The following is a 27,912-nucleotide window of genomic DNA, read 5'->3' as shown; positions in this document are numbered from 1 at the left end:
TACTTCTCCTCTCTCTTATTCACATGAACACACCCCAAGTCTTTCTATGGGTGTAGACTTCTCCGCCTGCTACAAATCACGCTCCGCTCCATTCTGTGGGTAGAAAGGCCTCCATTTGACCTGGCTCTGTACTTCATCGCCTTAACCTTTCAGTGCCCAATAGGTAAAGGGACTTGTCATGGCACACAAGCAGCCCCACACCTGGCTCCTGTTTTCTGTCTCTCCCTTCTAATTCTTCTGCTCTCCCCGCCACACTCTGTGACCTGCCTCTGAACTCCTGCTCCTATTACAGCACCTAGTTCCCTCTGCTTAACTCGACTCTGTGCTTTTGCCTCATTGATCGGATCCCTGCATTGTCTCTGTGAAAGGGAGACAGTGGTGGCCAAAGGAAAGGAAGCTCTTGTAGGTGATGTATGCGTATGCATGTGGTTCCTGTTATGAGATTACTCTCCAGCGGCCTGCGAGAGATTTACAGAGGATGCACAGGAAACCAATAAAGATAATTAAAAGTTCAGAAAATTAGAATCACAAAGAAGCCAAAAAGGAACAATTACTCAGCCAAGAAAAGAAAAAGCCTGAGGGGAGATATTATAAAGAGAAATTGTTTCCTAGAGAATAGACCCAGGCCATCTTCCATTAGTACTGAGAAGAAAGCCCAGCAATGCTTACAGAATTTATATGTTCTGTGAGGATGTTCCCCACATAAGGGCTATCTGAGGTTTATTGATGCATCTCCCCTCATTTGTTTATCTCTGCAATTATGTATATACATACACATATGTAGCACATGCATAAATACATACATATGCGTTTTTTCTTCTGTCTGAGGAATTCAGACAGTGGGGTAGTTTCATGCAGCCCCCTTTTCTGAGGAGTCGGGGAGGTAATTTTAATCAGAACATACTGCAGAAAATTTTTCTATTTTAAATTTTAAATGGTGGAAAGAAAGTGATTTTTCTCTTACTCTGTTTCCCTTTGCCTCTGTCACTCTTCTCTCTCTCTCTCTCTCTCTCTCTCTCTCTCTCTCTCTCTCTCTGGCTTTTGGTCTCTTTCTGTATTCTTTCCCATCTCATGTCTCTCTCCCTCTACTGCCTAGCCCCAGTTGGTCATTTCTGTTGTGCATGGCATTTATATATTGTTATACTTTGAATAATAAACATATACTGTTTATCTATTGGTCAACGAATACAACGTTTCAATCAGAATTCTTTGAACTTTATTACACAGCATGGTGGGTAAGGCTAACATTGATATATTGTATTACATCTGTCATAACATCGCTATTACTCCCATAAATAGATTGAGCTGTAATCTCTTGACTTATAATACAAATAACTCTTAATCAAACAAATGTATATGTTTTGGAAAATATATTTAAATTTTGCAGCATTCCATCAATAGCTTATATAATGCAAGTTAATAATCAATCATAAAGTAGTAGGTAGTATTTCACACATCTAATTATAATGACTAGTACACTAAATATGTATCTTATTCAACAATTCAGTTCTTTTCCTGGAGATGTGGACTTTCTTACCTCTGTAGAGTGTGCCAGTCTTTCACACTCTCCCCCTTATCATGTTCCCCTTGTTTAGGTCTCCGATGAACTTTGAACAAACTCACCAATATCTAGTGCAAATGAGAAAACCAAAATCAAGAAATGTAGGAAACGTTCTCCAGTTTCCCAGAGCTTTTGTGGTGGAGGGGAAGCATTTGAACTTGAACTTCTTGACTTCTGAAAACAATATTAAAATCAATCATGTTCCGGCATAAGAGTGCATAGTCAATGTACTTAGGCTATAAAACTTGTCTTGAATGGTTTCAAAAAGAACATCCAGTTAGGTAGATAAGGAAAGGGGATGTTTCAGGGGAGAGTTGGAAGGTAAATATGTTTAGAATTCATAGGTCAAAACTCTCAAGAAACTGACTGGACATGTGTCCAGTCAATACGTTGTCTGTTAAGCATTCTTGCCTTTGGGGCAGCATTAAAAGGAGGGGAAGAATTGGCCTAAGATTTATTTGTGTTCCACAGAAAAGAGTCAAAACTCTTAGAATCTAGATTTCTGTTCTGCTGTTGAGTGTCTGGAAGGCATCTCTACATTTTGTTAATATTCCCATGCACAGCTTCGTGGTCTTGAGCGTGAGTGGACATGGAGATTCAAATAGACATGGTTTGATTATTAAAAATAGCGTATAGTAGTGCAGGGGGGAGCAAGCACAGACCTTATATTTCCGGTTTTCCTTATAATACTTTTGCAGTACTGAAAACATGATAGTGATGTTTTGTTATACTCCATTTATGAGTTTGCATAGAACTTCTTCCATAATAAATATTTGGTTTTACCTTTTTTTTTTGTGATTGTAGGATTGAAAATTGCCTAATCAACTATCCCAAACCAGGCTTTCTATGTTAGTCAGCTGACATATATTTTGTCAAACTGATACAAACTAGGGTCGGCTGGGAATAAGGCGCCTCCATTGAGGAATTGCCTCCATCAGATTGGCCTAAGCACTTGTCTGTGGGGTATTTTCTTCATTAATGGTTGATATAGGTGGGTCCAGCCCACTGTGGGTGGTACCACTCCTAGGCTGATCAGTCTAGGCTATAAGAAAAGAAGCTGAATAAGCTGGAGGTAGCAAGCCAATAAGCAGCCTTCCTCCATGGTTTCTGCTTCATTTCCTGCCTCCTCTTCCCTGTCTTGAGTTCCTGCCTTGGGCTTTCAGGATAATGGAAGCCGGACTTCCTCTCCCAAGTTGGTTTATCACAGCAGCAGGAAGGGAAATTTATCATCAGTTTTCTGTTGCTGCCACAAAGAACCCTGAGCAACTTACCGTAATAGACAGAGTTTTCACTCACAGGCTCACCAGAAATTTTGGTGGCCAACCATTGGCCCTGTTGCCTTTGGGCATATGTCAAGGCAGTAAGTCATGATGGGAGCCTGTGCTAGAGGAAGATGTAATGAGAAGGGGAGAAGCCACTTGAGAGGAAGAGTGAGAGCATTAGAGGCTAATGTCCCTTTCAATGGAAAATCCCTCTGATCTAATTTCTCCTGCCTCTCAGGGTTCCTTCATCTAGTAAGTGTCCTATGCGTTCGTAACCAAACCTGAAGCACACGGGCCATTGTGGGGACATCTGTACTAACCACCTTCCATCTAGTTGGCCAATGAGACACTTTGACGTTCATTTCTTGTTTTCTCAGCAGCCTCTGAAAACTAATTTTTTTTTCTATCTGTGTATTTATATTACCCATTTGGTCAGCAAGACTAATAGCAAGTTGTAGTAAAAATAATTACCCTCACAGTGGTCTTGGGAGATTAATAAAAGATGGCCCTACTGTGCGAGGTAGAAGCAAGGTGCTGAAGAGTCACTCAAGTATTTAGAAGTGTAAGGCGAGAAGGCTGTGCATGGGGGTGCATGCTTTCAGTCTCAGCTCTCAGGAGGTAGAGGCAGGTGGAGCTCTGTTAAGTTATTGGCCAGCTTGGTCTACATAGTGAGCTCAGCTCCAGGGGCTAGCTATATCCTGAGAGGGACCCCTGCCTCAGAATAAGCATAAATATAAATGGATGTGGTAGGGAAACATTATTATTTCATTGATTTATAGAATTAAATAAATATCCATTCCTATAAAAACACTGCAATTCCCAAGTTTCTGGTATGTGGGTTTTATGTTTTAGACAGTGATTTTTTTCCATAAGAGAAAAATCTGAAATAAGACATGGATGAAATATCTCTGCAACTTTAAACTCAACCCATTGTAGATTAAAAACACCCTATTATGAATTTTCAGAAAAATACAATGCATCATATGTAATGGTATGTTACTCACATGTATAATCTTTAGAGCACTAGATACACAAACTGTTCCACAGTCTGATTGTATGTAACTGGGTGCCCACTGTCTCTAATTTGGCACATATTACCGACACTGCTGGCCCACTAAAATGCTCTGAGTGAAGACACTGCTCCTGGGTTCTCGGCATCACAGTGTTCCAGGAAGCTGAGACCTATCCACCAGGGCTCCGGATGAGTTTGGAGTTGTTGTCATTCTAAATCCTATAAATTAGAGAGAGCTTTGTTGAAGCATTGTAGCTTCTTACTTTTGGTATCCTATGAAGTGAAACTCAGATGTGTGCTTCTTTCGTCTTGAGCTGTGCCACTAACTTTTTCTATACTCTCCAGCTCTGGCTGCCTTCGTTATATTATTTATACCCCTTTGATTCTGAGTAATTGACTCATGCATTGCTCATCCATTATATAGCATTAACAGAGCAGTCACCATGCACACCGCGCCTGCAGTAGCACCACTGCACTCAGGCTAATTAAACAGAGAAATCGAGCATCTTAGGAAATTAGCCACCAAACTGATAAGTGTTACACCAGTTTCACTAAACCTAAGGTTGTGTCTCTCATTGTTCAAGCCTATGTTGGCTAATTGTTGGTAGTTTGTTTTTTTCCTTCCATCTCTTTCCAGCCAGGGCTCGTATAAGATTGCCACCTACACGCAAGGTCTCATTTGTTTTATTCCTATCCATGGCCCATCTTACTGCCCTCCAGTGTTTGTATCTCCTTAGCCCCTGAAACTGTCCTCAGTGTGGCCAGCACTAGTGTTGAATTTGACAGACATATTTCTATTCTTACATCTTAATCTCATTTAAGCATTTCATATTCTCAGCTCTCCTTTGAACCTTATTCACTTTCCATTTTCTGATTTTTTAAAAAAAGTTGTGTTAAGTCTCCTCCTTTATTTCCTATCTCTGGAGCAGCCCTCTCTTTAAGCTGCAGATTCCTTTTCTTTTTCTTATTCCTTTGAGGCCGATTGTTACTGCTCTAGTTGGTGGTGTGAACCTGGGAGAGTGGAGCCTAAAAGTAAGGTGGACTGAAGTCTCTTACAATAGCCAACTTTACTCAGAGCAGCAGACATTGTATATCCTGAGAGTTAAGGAAGGTCATTAGGAGCAAAGTTCACATGAGTTCAAGCTGCATACAGTCACAAGGGCGAGGTGTGTTCAGGCGAGTTTAGTTTGTGTACAGTCACAAGGATGGCCAGGGCTTGGAAACCCCATCTGAATAATAGTAAGATGAAGGACATCAGAAGTAAACCCATTCCTCTTTACTGCACCTGGGAGGGGCCAAAAGCACTTTCCAGGAACAATCCGGGCTTTGCAGGGCTGAGACCATGGACCCTTATCCTGTTTTCTTGGAGTGTTCTCGCAAGCAATCAGAATTCTCTTTACACAGCTTCATTCGTGGCCCTAATCTTCTTCCTCTTAGCATCTCTCTCCCTGATAGAGTACAAACCCACCTTTGCCTAGTGTGATTGCTAAGATCAATGCAATCTGAAAGGGACCTGGAAGTTGGCACAAAACACCCCAAGACAAAGTTCTCAGCACTAAGGGGATTTAATTGCCCCAGAGGTCCAAAGGGTAGGAAATAGGAGATGAATACAGGAGAGAGAGGACCAGCAAGAAGGGAAAAGGAGCACGGAGAGGGGAGAAGTGCTGTTTGCCCCAGGGACAAAGGACTGCCTCTGGTTAGAGACAGACATAAGGGTAAAAGGGGAAAATGTGTGTTAGGATGAGGGGTTTAATTTTGGTTCGACAAGTCAATTAGGGCAGCCAAAGGGGCTTTGATTGCTGGACTTCAATACTTTGATAGCTGGATCTTGATAGTCAACCTCAGGAGGAGGAAGTGGCCAAAATATGGGACTAGACCTCGCTGGGTGGCCAGCCGGCTTCGGGAGTGTAATCTAGTGGTTTTAGCAAGGCAGGGGGAACGGGAGAAGGGCATGGCCTGCCAGAGCCACCTTTGCCATGCTCGCACCTGCTGGAATACTGTCAAAACCAGTCTATGCAGCTTTTGCTGGGGCTCCACAGGTGTCCAAAGCTCAACCCTTCAGAGCTAAGGACTCTCTTTCTTCTAATCAGTCCCTCCCTCCTCATCTCTGCATTTGCTGAGTGGTGCTACTTCAAGCACATTGCCAGTTGCCGGAACAGACTGAAAGTGTTTGCTTAAACCCATCCTTTTTCTTACCGTGCTTGTCCGATTAGATAGGATGGGCTCACTTTTAACAGTCTGCACTTCCTCATTTCTCCTCCTGATTCTTTCGCCAGCCCTTGGAGTTTCACTTGACTCCCTGCAATGGCCCCTTAATGGCTCTAATTTCATTCTGGCTTTGCCTTATCAATCAAGCATCTACACTGATGTCAGCTTAGTCTAATACACGGGAAATCTGCAGCATCTGACAACCAGGCTTGGAATAATTGAAAGCTTCCGTTCACATGTGAGATTGAATTCAGGCTGTCTCCACGGACGTGTGCACGGAAACGGATTCTCTCGGGCAGTTCAAGCTTTTCTCTCTCTGCTGGTTCCTCTTCACCTCCCGGGTTTTGGGTGTTTGGTGACCTTGGTTGCGTCATTGTCTCTCTCACCTCACTTTTCCCTGCCATGTTTCTTATAAGTCTATCCATCCTTCTTGCCTTAGCTAAAGTGCTATTTTGCATTTCAATTGTTACGTCATTTTCCTGTAGTTATTCCCTTGGTTTGTAATATGTTACACTTGCTTTGTTGTTAATTATGGCACATTTCTGCATAGCAGTGAGAGTCCTGTCTTTTTTCAGCTCCCATTTTTCAAGGCTCTCAATGTTCATGGCATATATTGACTGGATCCATTGTACCAGGACTAGATTTGACCCTAAAGTCTGCTTAGTGTGTTCTGGACTCCTGATATGCCTTTGGCACAGTTTCTCTGCTAGGGTTTGTCAGTGTGCTGATTAGCAGAGCAAAATATGTCATTGTAATCACAGGCTTTTCCTCCCATGTCCCAGTTCCTAAAGTAACAACTCTGAGAATTTATTTATTTATTTATTTATTTATTTATTTTATTTATTTTTGATTTTTCAAGACAGGGTCTCTCTGTGTTTTACTCATGAATAAATGCCTAGACCACAAGCTTTGGCTCATTCCCCCACTAGCTCATAACTTATTTCCCCTGTTTATCCTAGTCTATGTGTGCCACATAGCTGGCGACCTCTCCTCAGTTTCATAGGTCCATCTTCCTCAGAGTCAGGGGGTGTGTCTCCCCCCTGACTCTATCCTAGAACTTACCTCTCTGTGGGAAATCTCACCTCCTATTTCCTGCCTCAGCCAATAGGCCATCAGCTTTTTATTGACAGGTGATGCTCCCATGCAGAACACATGAGATGCTCTCCGCCTGTAATGATATAATGCTGACGTTCTCTGGTGAGGGAGAGACGTAATAAAGCTGTGAACTGACTTCCTACTGTGTTAATATCATCTGTGCTGAATATGGAAACTCTACCTATAATATAGGTCCAATGGATAATCTAGATGGTCCCTTCTTCAAGTGATTTCTTTTTCTAACCATATGGTCATGCCTAAGCAACACAGGTTTAGCAGAAGCCTTCCTTAGGGCTTTGAGTTTTGATCCATTCCTGGCTTAGAACTTGGCAGGATGGCACTCTCTGTGTAGAAATCTGCAGCCCTTGGCAGTTGTAGGGTGTTAGGAGTAACTGCCCCATTTCTGAAGCATGCTGTGTTGCTGAGATGGGAGGTTCTTCAGATTTAAGGTAGCAAATTATAACACCAATGATACTTCGGGTTATTATGAGTTTATTGAGACGCATCCGAAACCTTTAAGTCTTCAAGTGTAGAAATCCTTTGTGTGACAAAACTTTTTCTGGGGGAAATTCAACACAGACATCCACCCATGACAGACTGAAGTATAGACACCACCAAAGTCCAACTTGGTGAGATTATGAGTTTTATTGGGGTTACTTACAGGAATATGGGTGAGGGGTTACTTACAGGAATATGGGTGGGGGGTTACTTACATGAGCAGAAATGACTCCAAGATATATGTGTCACCAATTCCCACCCCAACTTGGGTGACAGCTCACAAAGCTGGGAGCCTAGAGCACACTGAACAGCCAGCCTATGGGCAGATCAACAGGTTGCAAAGTATTCTTTTCAAGTGACTCAGCTGGTCTAAATCTCTTCCAGGCAGTTAGATCTGATCTCAACATCTTCTTTTCAGGGTGGTTTTTCTGAGAAGCCTTATTGCTTACTCTGATTTGGTCAGTTTCAGAGACTTCCTGAAGCTGTTTTGAGTTGTTTTCCTTCCTGTTAAGGAACATCCTTGCCAGATGGAATGGAATGTTTCAGTTTCATAGGAAACTTACTAAAAAAAACAAATCCTCAAAGCTGTTTCATCTTACAAGTTTATTGAAATATAGAGGTTGTCAGTTTTGCTTATAGACATTCAGTTTTTACACATTATCATCTGTTTTAATGTTTCTCATCTCTCTAACATTTAGGCACATTTTAATAGTCACACATGCATTTGATATATTTAAAAATATGTACAATAATGTATTGGAAAGAAACTGGAACAGTTTTGCTGAGTTTCCTTCCAATTATTAAATAGTTCCAATAGTTTCCTTCCAATTATTAAATGCTTTTCATATTTTCGTAATGAATTTTTGCATGCTTATAATTTAAAACCTTTAAAGGAAGAAAGAAAAAAAGAAATAAAGAGAAAATATGTATATGACAATAATACAGGTTTATGTGATCACATAACCCTCCCTCCTTTGTTTGTTTGGTTTTTTATGGTTTTTTTTTGCCACAGGGTTTCTGTAGTAAAGTGCCTGGCTGTCCGAAAACTTGCTTTATAGACCAGATTGTCTTTGAACTCAGATATCTACCTGCTTCTGTCTCCCAAGTTCTGGGATTAAAGGTTTGCACCACATCCTAATTCCTTTTTCAATGAGCAACAAGACACATTTGTGTTTAGCAATTGCCATTTATTTAACAAAAAAACCCTCTACATTAACTGGAAAGGCACTGTTGTGGTTTTAGAAGAGGGCAAAGCCCAGCTCTGGTTCACTGGAGGAGAAATAGCAAAGGGACACGGTCTGGGGGCTTTATTTCCCCACAGTAATGGGGTGGGCAGGTGTCTCAGGAGTAAGGAACAGTCTTCAGGAAAATACAGACCTGGAGTGGAGCTGGGTTTCAGGATTCCTAGGGCATGAGGGATAGTAGTAAAATTAAAAGCTATGTTATTTTGTTGATCTATACATTTTACTATAAATTGGTCAAAGAGAAGTTTGCCCCTTTCCCCTTAATTAATTCTTCAGTATTATATTATATCTGACTTTGTTTTTTCTTAGTTTTAGCATTTTATGCTACAGCCCAGACTAATCTTGACCTTGCTATGTGGTCCAGGCCCTAAATTCATGATCCTTCTGTCCCGGCATCTTGAGGGCTCCTTACCTCCTTGCCCAGGGTAGTATCTGATGTTGATGTTGGGATGAAGGCAACCTCAGATCTCCAGGCAGCTGAGTCTACTTGTGTAATTGTATCAGTGTATCACATCCCTAGATAAGCATTGCTACACTTTTGTCATGAATGGGTTTGTGCCCATATATGGCTTTAAAATACAGTTTTTACATTCCCATTAGGAGTTTTCTTCAGGAATATACTGCAACTATTAAGAAAGAGAGTTTCTCCAGCTTTTGTGTGGGACCTAAAGTAAGATTAAGTTATATTTCAGGTCATTTCTATTGCTAATAGAGGTTTCATAGTTATAGCGTGGGTATGGACTCTCACATAAGCAAAACTCTGTGTGTGTGTGTGTGTGTGTGTGTGTGTGTGTGTGTGTTTTCCTCCTGCTGCACTTTGAATTGAATACCTGGGTTCAAGCGTAGCACCACACCACATGGCTTGTTTCAACCAGAAACTCCAACTGTAAGCAATATCTGGTTTTGTGGATCCCAAAAGATACTCTGAATCATCATCTGCTGTGCGCTTCAAAGCCATGATTCGAAACAGTCTGTTCTTTGATAATTGCATCATTTTTTCATGAGCATGCAGGGAGAATGAACAGTTCAGAGTTGCACCCCCCAAGCAGACTCCTGCTGTTACTCAGATGAGCTTGACTGCCAACCTGGGGACACCCAGCTGATGAATGAGCTAAGATTCATTATCCAAGTCAGGAAATTGGACGTTTGTTTTTCAACATTGTCAGCCTTGAACACTCCTGCTCTATCCAAACGTACTTAATTGTATCCTTTGGGTGTCTATGCTTCCTGTGATGGCTGTGATTGGCTGTGATTGGCTTAGAGCTTCTGGAAAGACTCTGTGTGTGTGTGCGCGCGCGCGCGTGCACGCTCGCACATGAGGCAGGGTTTCACTATGTAGCTCTAGCTGCCCAAGAAGCTGTTGTGTAGGCCTGATTGGCCTTAAACTCAGAGATTATCTTGAAGGTCTGAAGCCACCCCTGCCCCCAACCTTATATATTCTGCTTTTCAATGATCCTTTGTAGTAATTACTGGCACCCAGATTGCTTGTGTAGTTCTTGCCTGTGCCCAATGCCAGCTAGAGTAAGCTGTGATCTTTGGGAAAGGACTTGGTCAGTGGTGTCTCTTCAGAGTTCCCAGGTGCATCCTATGAGGGGCAAGACTGAGGAGGGCTGAGAGTGACTAGGTCATATTTTGAGGGAGTGTCTGGGGGCATATGGGAGTGCTATCTTAAGGAATTCACAAAAGACATTCCAAGCTTTTCAACAGGCGTCTTAAAGTCAGCTGGATGAGATCTGGAAGCCAGTAGGAAGGCAGAGGATAAGGATTAGGCCTGGGGTGGCTACCGGGCTGCCCTCCTATGTCCAGTGTCTCTGAAGATGAACACTCAGAGCAGTCAAGTATGTACTGTGAAGAAAAAAGTCATTGAAAGAGGCACAAGTCTGACACTGTCAACAGTGTCAGTCTACAGACTGGGAGAAGATCATCACCGACCCCACATCTGACAAAGGACTAATATACAAAATATATAAAGAACTCAAGAAATTAGACACCACTAAAGAAAATAATCCAGTTTAAAAATTAGGTACAAAGCTAAACAGCGAATTCTCAGCATAGGAACATTGAGCAGGCAAGAAACACTTAAAGAAATGCTCGATGTTCTTTGTTATCAGGGACATGCAAATCAAAACTCAAGTGACAGCACATGCTGGCGAGGATGTGGAGAAAGGGGGAACACACTCTCATTGCTGATGGGATGTAAACTTGTACTCCCACTTTGGAAATCAATCTGGTACTTTCTCAGAAAATAGGGAATAGTGCTACCTTAAGACACAGTCATACCATTCCTGGGCATATACCCGAAAGATGGTCCATAATACAACGAGGATATTTGCTCAACTATGTTCATAGCAGCTTTATTCCTAATAGCCAGAATCTGGAAACAACTTAGATGTGTCCCTCAATGTGAAGAATGGATAAAGAAACTGTAGTGCCTTTACACAGTGGAATACTATCTAGCTATCAAAACCAAGGAAATCTTGAGATCTGTAGGCCAATGGGTGTAACTAGAAATGATCATTCTGAATGAGGTAGCCTAGACCCAGAAAGACATGCATATTATATACTCACTTATAAGTGGATATTAGCCCAACATAGATGTCCTCGGAGAGACTCCACCCAGCGGGGGATCAGGACAGATGCTGGGTCTTGCTGCTGGATTCTGAGTGGAAGACTGCAAGTTGTATGGAAGAGTTGGGGGATGGAAGCACTGGGTGAGAGAGGGGTTTCAGGAGCTCCATAAGAAGACTATTAAGGCTGGTGGATCTGGACCCAGGGTGGGGCACTGCACAAACTGATGCATCAACCAAGGACATTGTAGGCAGAGAACCTAGACCCCCCATTCATATGTACCAATGGACAGCTCATTCTCCACATGGGGACAGACTGGTGCTCTGTCTCTGACAAGAACTCTGGTGCCCATGGTTTGATCACTGCCCCTTGGCTGAATGGCCCTGTGGGAACTCAGAAGAACGGGATGCAGGCTATCCAGGTGAGACCTGATAGGCTGTGGTAAGGTGGATGGTGGGAGAGGAGGAGCCCCCTGCCCCCGTCACAGGTATAGGAGAGGTAAATAGGATAGAAGAGGGAGGGAGAGTAGGAACAGGAAGATAAGAGTGAGGGGATTATAATATACATGCTTACATACATACATATAATATATAATATATATTAACAATTGTGCAACTAGATAGCCTGTGTTTCTTCTTCTTGGAGCTTGCACCCTTTCCCCTGTACAATCTGTGGGGATTCCACAACTTTATTCCCCCATTTGTTCCCCTCCCAGGGGATTGGTGGCTTGACTCTCCATTGGTTGCCCAACTCTAATTTGGTGTGACTTATCTGCCAACATTGGATTCAGGGTCCCCATTCAGGCTGATTGCTCTGAATCCTTTTGGGCATAAGGACTCATAGATAGTAGCCATAGTATATCTGGCAACATGTCTCCATCACTTCCTCCTGTCCTGTAGAATACTTCTTTACAAGTAATGGTCCACTTTAATTAAGGACTTTGTAAAGATATGTAAGGGCTCAATTTTAGGTGAACATAATGTCCATAATAATGATATAGTTTCTTGAAATTAACTGAGCCCACATATAATACACTGATCTGATAGCAACGTCCTTTCTCATCCAACCACAGAAGAAAAAATTTGTTCTTCTATCTTTTGATTTAGCTGGTATCCATTGAGAGCTTAACACAGCCTCAGGCACTGTGTTAAATACCCCTGGCTCTGCTCACAGTGTCATGACATGCTCATGGCTCTAGCAGGCTGTCTGATTTTCAAGAGCTGGCTGTTGGTGATCTACACTGTTAAAACCATAGCTCTGCTCTTAGGCTGTTGAACAGTGAGAAGAGGGCTGGTTGCAACATATGGCTCTTTTTGTTCAATAGGTGATCTATTTTTGATGGAAAAAAAATGGGTCATTTGATAACCCAAACATGACTCCCATGTTCATGAGGCATTCAAAGTGGATACCTTTCGGTTTCAGAGAAATGCTTTTAGGCTGGACATGAATGTAAACAGTTTTGTGTTAACATGGAACTGTTCAGACGTAAACAGAAAGATGGTTTCTGGCAGCACAAACAGCTCTAATGTCAGTAACAGGAAGGAACTGGAAGTTATGTAGAAATGAAACATAGAAAACAAAGCTTGTTAGTAAGTTATGGGTATGGTCTCATGGAAGCTGACAAAAAATCATAAGTACTTTGGAAATCTGTAGTGTGAACTGTAAGATATTGAAAGATGGTGAATGAATGTTGACTGATAGCACCAATAAGGAGTAACTTTTCTGCTTGACAGAAGTGTGTGTGTGTGTGTGTGTGTGTGTGTGTGTGTGTGTGTGTGTGTTCATGCACATATGCACTCAGTGTGCACAGGTATGTGTGTGCACACTGTCCCTATGCACATTTGTGTATATCGTGTGAGTGTTGGGGAACTTTGAGATGGTATTATAGAATTTTTGTGTTTACTATTTAAATTAGGGCTCATTTAAAAAATGGCTCAGAGAGCCCACATGTGGACAGGGATCACTGAATCCTGTAAGTTATTCCTGACTCCCACATATGTTTGGTATATAGATACACATACAAAATGAAACAAATAACTTAAAAAATATTTTAAAGCTGGGCATCAAGGTGCACGCCTGTAATCCCAGCATTCGGGGAAGCAGAGACAAGCAGATCTCTGTGAGTTCAAGGCTAGACTGGACTACAAAGTGAGTCCAGGACAGCCAAGACTACTCAGAGAAAATCTGTCTCAAAAAATTGAAAAAAAAAAAGCTGGGCATGGTGGTACATGCCTTTAATCCCAGCACTGGGGAGGCAGAGGCAGGGGGATCCCTGTGAGTTCAAGGCCAGCCTGGTCTATAAAGTGAGTGAAGGACAGCCAGGGATACACACCGAAAAACCCTGTCTCGAACTCCTCCCCCCAAAAAAAGAACTGTAAAAGAAAAGAAAAAAAAAAAGAACAGAAAAATATCTCAACTTGATATTGTAGTGATTAAAAAATATTTTATCAGAGCTTATAGTGATTGTATTATTTGGAAAGTAATACAAATGCATCTTTAAATGTAAGTTGGTAATATGGGTCCAACGATTATTTTTATATATATATATATATATAATTCATCTTGACTAGGCTCCAGCTCAGCATGCTTTTAGTTAGTGCTGAGTCTAGGAGTCAGTCTGACAGTGCTTGGTTGGCTGATATCTGTGGTTGATGTCTTTGGTCAGGTGACTTTAAGTAATGGTAAAGGATCTTGCACTCAGCATGAGGTGGGCAGTCAGCTGAAAGATCTAAGGACTGAAAATTAAGGTTTTCTAGAGAAAGAGGCAATACTTCCTGAACATTTCAACACCAGATCTTGTCTGTTCTTTAACCTGTTAACCCACTCTGAAGAATGTGTGAACTTGCCAGCCCCACAATTTTTAAAAATAAGTCCACCTACATAATGTGCATGTGTACTCAGAATCTGTTAGCCTGTGTGTCTGTATGTCTTCAATCAATCATCTATCTATCTATCTATCTATCTATCTATCTATCTATCTATTATCTCTCAATATCTCAATCATCTACCTGTTTATCTCTATATATCTCTATATCATCTATATATTTACCAATATCTATGATTTATGGTTTATCACGTATATTCATCCAGCTATCATCTGTAGTGGACGTAAACATGTTTTGTTTTGATCCCAAGTGTGAAATATGAAATAGGCTTGTGTGAAGGCATGTGATATTTGTCCACTTGAATGGGAACTGCCTCTTGTGGGGGCATGGTCTTTGCCAGTTGATAAACATCCTGGTACAGACTCTGAGAGGAGATAAATATGAGCCTTAAAACCAGAGGTTTTTGTTTGTTTGTTTGTTTGCTTTTGCCTCACTTCACATCACTTGGCTGTTCATTGCTCTGCTCCTAGATGCTCCTAGAGAGAAATGCTTCAGAGAATATTTCGAGGTTCTGGCTGCTGCAGTTGTGGTCACTTTTGCTGAAATTTGTGGTTTGCTGTTTAATGGGTCTTCTGGAATCCTGATGACGAAGAGTAAATTAGCCCAAGGAACCGAGTCTAAAATCATCAGTCTTCCCTGTAGCTACCTATTATCATCTACTCCTTATCACCTGACCGTTACCATCCTCATCTCTTGAGCCATCCGCAATTGCCTGCTGCTTCTTATTTGCTGAAGTGCCTTGACTGAGACAGTTCCCTAAGTGGAAAGCCTTTTAAAGATCTGACATAGATGATGGTCCCACCTCAGTCTGCAGCCCCCTTGGCACTCCTTGCCATTGGACATCTGTGTCCTTCTTCAAACACCTTTGCTTTCTTCTCTGAGGCCCTCCCTGCTCTCTGCTCCTCCCTTTCAGCAAGGAAGAATCAGGTGCCTTTCATCCCAGCCTTAGCTCCTCACACACAGCATTTCCCCCTTAGGCCTTGTGGGTATGTTTGCAAGTCCTTTTCCATTTACCGCATGGTAATGACCGTGTCTCATTCATCTTGGTATTCCCGTCACCTAGCACAGTCAGCGGCATAGAGATGATATTCAATCAATATAGCTGAAGGAATGAATAAGTAGGTGGTCCTCTCCTTCCAGGATAAGCAGCTGCTTTTATGTGATGTTGCAGATGCTGGGAGGCATCCTCAGTGCCTAGTCTTTCAGGGCTGGATGTTTCTCAGCTTTTTGTACCTGCACTGCCTGAAGAAAAATCCCCAGACAAACCTTTTAATTGGTATAAAAATCCGAGGCTGTCAGTTTTGAGGGGTATAATGTCTGCCAAGCCGACTTAAGCCAATTGTGCAAAAATCTCTGGCATCGTATGTGGGTGGCATAGATGCTTCAGAGAATCAGATTTCAGACTTGCACTGACATATCTTAACCTATAAAATTAATGGCTTGTAGCTCTACCTGCATCCCCTAGTAAGGAGTTCAATACCCCCTTTGATGTTTAAGCACTGAATTAACTCTAATAATGCCTACCCGCCCCAGGCCGAGGTTATGGAGTTTGCATTTATTCAAGGCACAGCCAAAGAAAGTGCAGTATCATTTAATGATTATTCCCTTTCCTGGGTGTCTTTTTCTAATGCTGTGCACTGTTGGAACGTAGGCCTTCTAGGTAGTGTGGACTTCGGCTTCCTAGGACCCTCTATGGCTCAGTTCCTGCATTGTCTATGGGTGTCCCTAACTCCCAATCGTTGAAGAGCTTACATTGATCAGATCACACTGAGTACTGATCCCAGCTTCTACCAACCAACCCCCTCCCCCCCGCCATTCCCCAAGAAGCCTGGCCGTCTACATAGCCAGAGTATGCGTAGAGAAATCTCATCTTTCTGGGCCTTTCCCTCAGGTTCTTCTCAACAGCCATGCCTTATGAGTTTGCCTGTCAGAAGTGCTGAGAGATTTCCTAGACACTCATGGATGTTACCTGTCCTCTTCTCCAGTAAACTCCATTGACCCAGGAATCCATGGAAGCAAGTGACTCTTCCTGGGCCCGAGTGAGTGTCTGCTCCAACATGACCTGTTCTGTCACTTCCTTGAAATAAAGGTCGGCAGGTCGAGTGTGTATGGCTCCTGGTAATGGCACCTGACCTCATCTCTGCTGCATGCACTAATGGCAGCCCCCATAGTCAGCAAAATGTCACCTTGCTATGAACAGACGCTAAGAGGCATGGCCAGTTAAAGAGCACGTCACGGAAGAAACTCAAGCACTCTGATCTCCAGACACGGACTGTCCATAGACTTTGACGTCAGGGCTTAGTTCCCCTTGGTGCCTTCCCACGCATCTGCAGGCTCCAGCTTTGGTTTCTTCTGATCTCTATCATGTCCTCCTTGCCAGATTGTGTCCCCGATTGTCTGTTACAAGGCACAGCCTGGGTCACACTTCAGGAATCTTTGCTTCCTCTCAGCCCCAGCACGAGCATCTTCAATCTAAGTTAAAAAGAATTTTCTCTCAAAAATTACCCTAACACTCTTTCTATAAAATGATTATAAACTCCACCACCTCTGGGGCTTGTAACTGTGCTATTTTTATGTTTTTAAATTTTCATTATTTGAGAATGTAGACTAACGTACCTACAGAAAAGCTTGCACCATCCACACGCACAGCATAATTTTGTGAAAGGCAATCATCATGGGAAGTGGCTCCCTACATTGTTGCCCATGTTATCCCCAGTCACATGAAATGAGAGAAGGCCACAAGCATTCCAGAGGCCTCTGGCTGAGTTCTGGCATCGTGACCCTCTCCTCCCCACAGGTGACCACTGTCCTCCTTCCTGGCTTTGCTTCATAGTTTTAGCTCACGTAAGACTTCTCTAAGGTTGCCGCATGTTGCCTATTCCCGAGTGTATGGACATTTCACAATCCCACTGTGTGTCCGTTCTTTTCCTGTGCCCAGCTTTTGCATCACTGTCTTGGAGCTCCTTCAGGCTTCGTGGCATAGTGATGCATCGTGTGCTAATGCCTTAACTCGTGATTCTGTTCTGTTGATGGGCGTTATGGTTGTTTTCAGTCGCCGTCTCTTATGACCAGCCATGTTGTCAGCATTTCTTTACACATCCCCGGGTGCCCATGTGCACATCTGGCCTTAAGCTTTCACTGTCGGGAAGTTGAACAGCTATGAAGTAAATTTAGTGAGTGGCTGTAGGTCTATTTTTTTTTTCAATTTCTCTTTTTGTATCAATATACAGTTTGGTATGTTCTCAATGATGATCTGGAAATATGTTGATTTTTTTTAATCAAAATTTCAACTTTACTGGCATAAGATTTATTACTATGTGCATGTCCTTTGATAAATCCCTGTAGGGGTCTGGAGCAATGTCCTCCTTTTGTTCCAGTAATTAGTTATTTATACCCACTTTTGGGTTTTATCCATTTTGTGAAAGACCGATTAGCTACGTTTCTTAGGATTATGTATATAACACACATTTTTGTCATTGTGTTTAAAATGCCTGACAAGGTAACTTCCAGGGAAAGAGACTTATCTGGGCTCACGGTCTCAGGGGGTTTCAGTCCATCACACTGAGGAAGGCATCACACTGAGGAAGGCATCACACTGAGGGAGGCATCACATTGAGGAAGGCATCACGCAGTTGTTCTGTCTGTGTCTGTAGAACAGGTATCGTGGCTAGTCATATAATAGTGGCACAAGCAGAGAGAGGCTTAGAGTCAAAGGCTTCCTGACCCACTTCCATCAATAGACCCTACCCTCCTAAAACCTCCACAGTCCTTTCTCCCTAAAGCTTACCTCTCACTGGCCAATAAGTGGTCAGATTATAAGTTTGTTGGAGGAACGTTCTGGATTCACACCATAGCATTCCACCTCTGACCTCCATAGATTTATGGTAGTCCTCTAATGCAAAATGCATTCATACAACCTCAGGAGTCTCACAGTCACAGTAGTTCCAACATTGTTCAAAGGCTCAGTGTCTCTACTGAGATTTAAGGAAAAACTGTGAGCTCCCATAAAATTAAAAAAAAAAAAGTAGTGACATGCTGCTATATACAACTCAGGGGTGGCTGAGTATAACAAGGGAAGATGTAAGAGGATGCACTTGTTGACCAGCTAAAGGAAGAAAAAAGATGCAGAACACAAATGTGTGCATGGCTCTGAGGGAAATTAAGACTGGATCCCTACCACTCACTTGTGCGTATTTAAAACACCAAGCCAAATCTCTTTGCCAAGTAGGAGATTTCTGATTGCAAAGCCAGTAGTTTCCCTTTAAGTAAGAATTTTTGTTTGCCATAGATCACCTTTAGACTGCGGTTTGGTATGTTGCAGAATTGTCTATTTTCACGGTGTCTTGTTAGTCGCCGACTTAACATGGTTAACCTGCAAGGCTGTGGTCCTCACCTAACACCTGTCTCATTGAGAGGTTCCCTTATACTTTCCTCATATTTTTTGTCCTCGTTTTCCTGCGGGTATATAACCAAACTGAGCTTCATTGATTTTTTTATGTATATAATAATTATACAATGCTAGGTCATTAATTTTACTCAACAGATTATTATCTTAAAATAAGACGCTTAAGTATGGTAATCATTTCATAGTGTAAAAATTTTATGCTTAATATTCATGTTAGCACTGGTGCAATAACTTCATACTAGCTTTAGTCATAAAGGGCCATATCTCTCTGCTGACAGCTTAAGTTTTTGTGTTGTGCCTAAAACATTTAATCTGATGTTTGTTATACCTGCCACACTGTCAGACTGTGTCCTTCAAGCGTATCCATCTGCAACTTTTCACACTGTACTAAATTGATATTTTTTGAAGTCTAAATCTGTGATAACATACAATATCTTTATTTTAAATAGAATATGGTTTTAATTTTTGATGAGCTGCTGGGTTTTAAAGAGAGTTTTTAGGATCACTAACTATTTTGGATCACGCAGAGAATATACACTGTGCTGCAGTAACTTTTGTCTTTCATTTGTGCTATGTGACATAATAAATGTGAATGTTAACCACTGCTTAGCTATGTTAATAAACTTGCTTAGCTCTAAAAAGAAGAATAGGAACTCTAAATGACCAGAAGGGCAATGGTGCAGTCACATGACTTTCTGTAATGGTTTTTATCTGCTGTAAAATGAAGCTTCTATGATGAAGGGCAGGTGCTCCACTCATCTGTGGGTGCAAGGATCAGCATTTGGAACACAGGAATTAGATTGCTTAAGAAAGTGCCAGTAGTAGGTTCTGCTCTATGATTCATGACATTATTGGTCATGGGTAGTTGACTAAGTGTATAGGATTATATGTGATCCTCCTGGTTGAGTGGGCCTGAAGTCCAACTGGACAGCTGCTACTTACCTTTATTTATTTATTTTTATTATTTTTCTTTTTTACATATACATTTATTTTAATATATATATATATATTTATACACACACACACACAATGAACTTCCTACAGCAAGGAGAACCATAAAACAATCAGGAGTTATGGAAATGTTACATTCATAATGTTTTAGCTATTTGTATTTGGCAACCTTCAAGAAAACATCTTTCCTATCTTGGTGTGTCTAAAATTCTGAATGTAAATCAATATCTATCATATCTCAGCTTTATCAACTTAAGACATCTATCTAGACCTAAAAACATCATAACCCCTAAACAACTAAGATTAATTGTAAAACTAAACTATATAGCCTTCAACCCCATCAGAGACTTGAGAAGGAATAAAATTAATAATCTGAGTAGACAGGAAGTGAGGGTTAGCAGCTTCCTAAATGAGAAAATGACAGAGACAGTTTGCTGCCTGAACAGTCACCCAAAACTCTCTATAACAGTGGAGCATCATCTTCAGCCTTCTGACCCAATATATCTTACAGACATATTTGTGAGGCAGGAACTATTGAGGACTTGCTTACCCTGTCCTGGCAGAGTTTGACCGTCAACTCTGAGTGCATCCAAGCTTACCCATTTTTAGACAGAATTCTGTCTGTGGCAGAAATGAGGACATTTTGCCCAGTAACTTGTTTGTGACATTTGAAGCCATCTCTATAAGAAGGTTCTTTGATGCTCATCATCCTTTTTGAGGTAGGCTGAGTGTTGCCAGGAGTTAACCTTTCTTGTTTTCAAAGAATCTTTAAGATAATAAAAACATCTTCAGATGCCATATTCTGTGTGTCTCTGAAGCTTTTAAAGACCTTATCTATCTACTTTACCTTATTTATCTATAGAATTCTATCTATCTGTTAAACCTAGGTTGTATATTCTTGTGATAAAAATAGGCTAGTAATTGACATGACCATGATTTGAGCAACTAACAATTTTTTTTGTTTATAGTGAACTTATTGTCCTAGAAGCATGTTCTTTTTTTTTACCTGTAATATTAAATAAAATCCTGAGAAGGGAAATTTTGCTCTATACTTGTAATGCTTTAATTTACTAAATATTTTTTTTACATATTTTCATTAATTTTTATAGCATTCAATTAAGATGTTTAAATTGCCCTATTATGAGAGCTGGTGGTGGACTGGGCTTAAGTAAGTAAAAATTGGCATGCATATCTGAGTTCAGTGTTTAGTTAATGCTTATTTACTATGTATTAATTATACCTGGTTCAGTGTGATAATAATACACATACATATATACAGACATATCATGCTGTGTTAATAAGAAAGTGCATGATTACTGAGGTTGAATGCTTTCTTCCAGGTCATGGGGGCATGAGGTGAGTTGCTGAGTCAGTAGCTTTCTATTCTTATCACAAGTGCATAGGATAAACAGCCTATAATGAGAAAAGATGTATTTTTAAACTCTCAGTTGTGGAAGTTTTAGCTCATGAGAAATAGAGGCTTGTGTCATGGTGAACCATTAAGGTAAACATAGAATGGGGCCAAGTTGCTCATCTCATGGCTCATTGTCTTCCTCAAAAGGCGTAGCTCTAGTGGGGTCAACCTTGTAAAGGTTCCACCACCTCATAGAAGTCCTAGGGCCTGGAGACCAAGCCTTCCACACAAGGGCCTTTGGGTAACAGCACAGGTCTGTAGCAATTTCAAAACTGGCTTCATGGCTCATGACTCTCGCTCTTCCAGTAAGCCATATTTCTTCCACAGAAGTCATAAAGGCACAAAGAACCTACCAATGAGAAATATCCTAGGGAAAAGCAAAGGCTATTTAATTTCATATTAGAAATAATTATGAAGAGATCAATAGTGGTGATGACAGCTAAGCCAAAGAGAACTGAGAGCTCTTCAGAAGCCACTTTAGTGATTAAATGTATGCTGAGGGTTAAGGGCATGGTGACTGGTAAAGTAACAGAATGCATCTCACGCAGATGGGATCTTCTGAACGGGCTGAGGTTTGCTAAAAAAATGGAAGGAAGAATTGGTGTAGCATGTATATATTCAGGGGTTGGTTTGGGCAATTAAAACTCAATGTTTATGTGTATAGGTATATTTATGGTTTCTATATGGAAAAAAGGGGGGGAATAAAGTCTAATGTTAGGGAATTTGAGCTCACAGGCTGTCAGTGAGCCTTGTTAGGCCTGGTGCACTTCCAATCATTCAGAGTGCTTTAGACAACTGCTTGCAGTATTTATAGCATGGCCATTAGCATTTATCCGTAACTTCATAGCCTTGGACTGGCCAGGAAGTTCTTATATGCATGTCTGGGCTCTATCAAAGTCTTTTACTAGTCAAAAATGAGAATTTTTGAGCAACAATACTAAAGTGTGGTTATTTGTTTGGATAATGATTGAATATATATATATATATATATATATATATATATATATATATATATATATATATAGTGACTTATGCAATAATGAGTGCTTACTTCCTGGCAAGGCATGGTGGTAAATTTTTACCTCAGCAAGTTAAGAATACTTAAAGCTTTTTCAAGCATTTCTTTGTGTGACACAGAGTTTTGCTTTTGTAAGTCAACCCTTACCCGTGATTTACTCGTGTATCAAGCCCCCAATCTTGTTTATGTTGCCCCAAAATGGCTCGGAGAGACAGGCGTGACATTATGAATCCAGCTGGCCACAGATGGATCTGCAGTGAAAGCATAAATCTATATTGGGTTGGTGATCTATGTTTATAGTGCCCTGCTAAACTCTCGGAGACCCAGCACCTAAATCACCCGGCATTGACTGCACCGATTTAGTATAAATAATTGGTGGACGTGAACTGGATCTTTCATTGTTAGTGATCAGGACTCTCGCCTCTAAGACCAATGTGCTCTCCTTGAGTATTTAGCTCATTTTAGACTCCAGTCATGGTAGCCGTTGAGCACCTAGGCATTTGCACGTGATATAGTCTTAGGCGTTCTTGTGGCTGATCTGTTAGCATAATTACTGCCCTTTCCAGCGTGCTGTGCTGCATATCGAAGCCTCCACGCATTTATAGTGGGCTTGATGGTTAAGCTTCGAGTTTGCAAAGAATGAAGTTAGATTCCAAGGAATTAATTTAGAAAATTTTTATCTGGTAGGGTGATTCATAAGCAAGATTTTTTTTTCAAGATCTATTAATAGTGGAAATGTCAGCCAAAGTCCACGTGATGTATAATTGAAATAATCAACTGCAGCACCAAACAAAGCTAAAATTATAATTGCCTTCTAGCACTAAAAACTAATTCTTAATCTACGCCTAACAGCTGAGTATGTGAAAATCCACAATTTCAGCTTTTACAGTGATCTTCCCTCTGGCTAAAATTATTAAAAAGAAAAAAAAATCAAAGAATTATCTGTCCTTTAGAACCCAACAAGGGAGCGTGATTAAGTGTCAACTGATATGCAAGTTAATGAAGTAGTTGTTGAATTTTTTTTATGTCAAGTCTGCATACTTGTATTTGTAAAAAGCACTAATAATAATAATAATAATCACTGGTCTTCATTCATCATTGTTCCCCTTTAAGTCATTTGGTTGGCTATTTTATAAAAGGTGCTGCTTCATCTATATTGCTATAGTGGGTGGGACCAACTGTATGCCCACAGCCCCAGAGTAGCACAGTTACTGTTACCCCCTGTCATATGACTCTAGGTAAGTTGAGGCAGCCGTCCTGCAATCAAAGAGCCATAAATACAATTTGGAGAAAAGCAAACATACCTAACAAGTCAGGTTCCTAACATCTTCTGTGTATGTTTTCCATGACTCAACCCCATTTTGTTGACGTTTGTAAGGTTAATGTACATAGACCTACCCACGGCAGATGTATATTCTATCCATCATAGGTTAAGTAAATGTTTAGGGATCATTTGCCTGATGCAGCTAGTGCTGTAGATGCTGGAGGTCCAGCAGTGAGCAAAATAGCTGAAACCTCTCCCTATCTTTCTGGAGCTTATTATGTTTAAATATGTGTTTTAATTCATGTTTTCAGTGATCTGATCATATTTCTTGTTATCTATTCATTTTGGATAGCATGTATGAAATGTATATAGGATCCAACTTATATTTACTTTTCTAAAAGAGACTCATAGCTTTCTCTGTTGCATGAGTAGAATTGAAACAATGCAATCCTGTCATAAAAGGACATGGGTGAGGGCTGGTTTGCATGTTCATCAAGGATATCCTCTCTCTCCTTTGTTCTAGCCCAGTGGCTTTCAACCTTCCTCATGCTGAGACCCTTCAGTACAGTTCTTCATGTTGTGGTGATGTCCAATTATAAAAGTAATCGTCATAACTGTAATTTGGCTACTGATATGAGTTGTAATGTGAATATCTGATATTTCCTGTGGTCTTTGGAGACTCCTGTGAACAGATTGTTTGACCTCCCAAAGGGGTCATGACCCACAGGTTGAGAACCACTGTTGTAGCCCTGCAGGACCTTGTATTTTCTTAGACCACACTCTGTAACAAGTTATGATTTATACTAGTATTCTTAGCATATATCATGACTATTTTTTTGGCTTGACTTAGTCTTGTGGTCGCTTCCCAAGAGAAGTTCAGAATGTGACAAATGCCATGAAGGACAAACAGCTGTGTGCTGGGTTCTATAGTCTGGTCCTTCCTTCCTCACTGGCCATGTGGCTCTTTGTGTTTCCAGTGTTCTTCCTCTGGCAACCAGGGCTGTTCTGTGAGCAGGGCACTCCTAGCTTGCCTTTGCCTTGCATACAGAATAAGTAAGTGTCTCCAGGGATGATGCACCCTGCCGCAGCTTTCTCTGATGTGCTGCCCAGAGATCTCTAATCTCCATCGTTTTATTAACTCTGATGCATTTAAGCAGATTTTAGAGGGCTTAATTTTTGTTTTTGTTTTTTACTTAGATTTATTTTAGTGGTTCTTGGCTGGATCATTAATGTGTTAGAAGTATATTCAGGCTATGAACTGAAGCAAAATATGATACACACGCGCGCACACACACACACACACACACACACACACACACACACACACACACACACTCATACTCACAAAATGTACCCTGAAATTTTCATCATGCCCTAATTATTTTTACCCATTGGAAAGATGGGCAGGGAGTGAGATTGAACATATTCATTGAACATATTCATCAAAGTGGTGCAATTGAAAATGTTGAACAATTGCCAAAGCTGATACTCCGTGGGTCTCACTGCCTCACAACTAATCAGTTATGGTGGTGGTGCTGAACTGGATAGCAGCAAGCTGTGCGAGTCTACTTGGGAGCTTTAAGATGGAGGTAGTCAGGTTGGCGAGCCTAAAAGAGAAGGTGTCCAGTGCATGGTGGTCGCTCTGAGTAGTGGCTAATGTTGCTGAACCCTACTCTGATTCATCTTCACTGTCTACTAAAGTACAAAGTAGATTTTTCTCCATATTTTTATATCTCCATTAATTCTTGCAGGAGGCGGGCATTGCACAATGAATAAAAGCCTATATGTGAGGGGCAGGGATATTTAAGCTTTAACCCTACTCATTTGTGAAGCGCTCACTTCGAACAAGTTGCAGAACTCTAGATGTTGATTTCACATCTGTAAAATGCAAATAGTAAAACACATCACTGTACCTAGATGAAAATTGATGGACACACTGTACTTAAACTACACACTGTGAACACACAAGGCCTTGGAGTAGCACTTCTTCACCTAACGTGGAAACGCAATCAACAAGTACAGGTTTTACACGAGAGCTCAGCACATTTACCTAGACCAGTGGTTCTTAACCTAATAGTTACGAAGAATAGGAGAAAGAAATTTGATTACCAGCAATTATTTATTTGTTCATGTGATACTGTTTTTCCCCAGCTTCCCTAGAGACATGAGAAAATAATAATTAGTAAAAATTATAGCAGGAGAAAATAGAAAAGGAAGTGCTTCCACCAAGACCACATGGTCTCATTCCTGATGTCACGGCCATCTCTTCTTGATTTGTGAAGAATGCGAATTTATGTTATTACAAGCAAATAAGAATTAGCTATATAAAATTAAGCAGTGCGTTAAACATTTTTGTTATTGTTGTTTCAATAGTTATTGTAGTCACACATATTTGAGTTAAATTTTACCCTAGACCACTGGGCAGACAGACGTCTTTCTTAAAACTTGACAGTTCTCTGAACAGCATCCTGGTGTGATACACAGAGGTGCCCCACCTACTACCTTTGCAGTGATTCTGACTTGACAGAGCGCATCTTTCCTGACAAGCTCCGCACGTCAGGAATTGTTTTGGTGCTGCTCACGCTTGAGCGAACATGAAATGAGGCCTCTGCTGAGTATTGCAGTTTGAGTGTTCAAAAGCCAATGCTCGACCTGCAGCTCAGAGGCGAACTACACACGGCAAATGGCTGAATTCCCAAACAGTACTCAGTTGTCATAGAAACTGACCCAAACACCCTCTAAACTTCCCCCTTGCCTTGGCAAACGTATGAACAAGTGTGAGATTGGTAGCTAGGAAGCTTTCTAAGAGGAGCAGGAATGTGCATGGCTGCATCAGAAGCTTTGACTGGGCAGCTCCCTGAGTCTGGACCGATGTCTTGTGTTTGTTTCCACAGAGCGTATATCATTACGGACTACATGGGCATCCGCAACGAGAGCTTCATGAAACTCGCTGCTGTCGGGACCTGGATGGGGGACTTCGTCACAGCCTGGATGGTAAGAAGGCTTCAACTTCTCTCAGTTTGAACGCGTGCCAGGTGGAAAGCGTGTTCACAGTGTTGGGAGGGCATTGTGTGGAAACAGCTACTAAGTGTTTTTAAGAGTACACATTTACAAGTGTGTACCAATGTTGAAAACTCACCGCTTATTCCTTGTGCAGGATGGACCGTGTAGCATAGATTAGTCTAGAGGTTATATTTAATATCTGTGTCCCTCAGAAAACAAAACATGCAATCAGAATATTGATGATGGATCTCCTCTAGTAATGTGTGTGTGTGTGTGTGTGTGTGTGTGTGTGTGTGTGTGTGTATGCATGCATGTATATACCCAGGTGTATATCTGACGATACAAACATATCCATGGTCCTTAGTGGAAAACTCCACCCTGTGAAGTTCTGAATAATCTTTTTGGGGTCTTTTTTTTTTTTTGGACACCCATAGTTGTCGGGTAAGGGATGAAATCTGCTCTGTCTCAGAAGGCCGTCTGAAACATTGCTTAAGTGATCTCTAGATTTTTAATTGTAACTTTATCTTTTGGGAATTTCATATTTCACTCTGTATTTGCATCAGTTCTGCTTATTGTGTCCTCACTCTGATGCCCACCCCCCCCATGCCTCAGCCCACATTCTCTTCCTGAGTCTAGATTTGTTGTTGTTATATGCGCATATATACACAACCTACTGTTACCCACATGTACATGAGTAAAGAGACCACTTTGCCTTGGGCAACCTACAATGGACTCTATGTCAAAGGAGGCAGACAGTGTTCCTGAAGATGACATGGGAGGCTTGCATGTGTGCACACGTGCAGCCATACATGCCCGTCCCTCCCCATTTAAAAATGATTTGCTTTTGATGACTTAAAATAATGATAAGAACAGGCCACTCACAAAGTCTAGGCTACGCCATATCAAAATTTTCATTTCCATTAGGAAATTGTATTTAGACTGAGGTACACATATTGGAAAATAGCGTACTTGACATTTGGCATGATATGTTTGAGAAAACTCTACATTAATTGTGATTCTACCTCGACTGAGAAATAAAATGGAAGTGAGAACCAGATCAAGGTTTCAGAAACAAGGACTCTCTGACCTTGACACTCATGTTTGACCTCCAAGAAAAAATGATACAGTGCATAGGGGCCCAATTTGCACATTTCTCAAATGGATTTCACAGTTTCTAGTTCTGTTATATGTTTTCTATAAATAGGAAACGTGTGGCCCTAGATAGGACTTACTGTCCGACATGTGGCAGATGTAAGAGCTTCACTCTTGCTGTTGTGTTGTTTGTCTGAGCCCAACCCATTGAGTGACAGGGCAGGTCACTGAGCCAATCCTCATGCTGCCTGGACTTCCCAGGCCTTAATACATCCCGCCATAACCCAGGCCAAGGAGCATACTGTCTGGAGTTGCCCTTGCAATTTCAGTGCTGAGGTAGACAGGTGGCATGGCCCAGGACTTCCTGGTTTTGCTTTTGACAAAAGTCAAGGGAGAAGCAACAGGATAAAACACTTGCAAAAAAAAGCTCCT

The 27,912-nt window shown here is 41.2% G+C and overlaps 1 protein-coding gene across 2 annotated transcripts in view; it reads left to right on the top strand.

The window, feature by feature from the left end:
- TMEM117 (transmembrane protein 117) overlaps positions 1–27,912 on the top strand; it is a 415,577-nt gene that overhangs the window by 191,984 nt on the left and 195,681 nt on the right. For both annotated transcript variants that reach the window (XM_084749248.1, XM_084749249.1), the window contains exon 4: positions 26,280–26,379. In XM_084749248.1, the coding sequence (XP_084605374.1) occupies positions 26,280–26,379 (100 nt within the window). The remainder of the gene's footprint in view (positions 1–26,279; positions 26,380–27,912) is intronic.

Source organism: Acomys minous (assembly GCF_964271855.1).
Source record: "Acomys minous genome assembly, chromosome: 12".
Taxonomy (NCBI): Eukaryota; Metazoa; Chordata; class Mammalia; order Rodentia; family Muridae; genus Acomys; species Acomys minous.
This window is presented reverse-complemented; position numbering and strand designations above follow the sequence as displayed.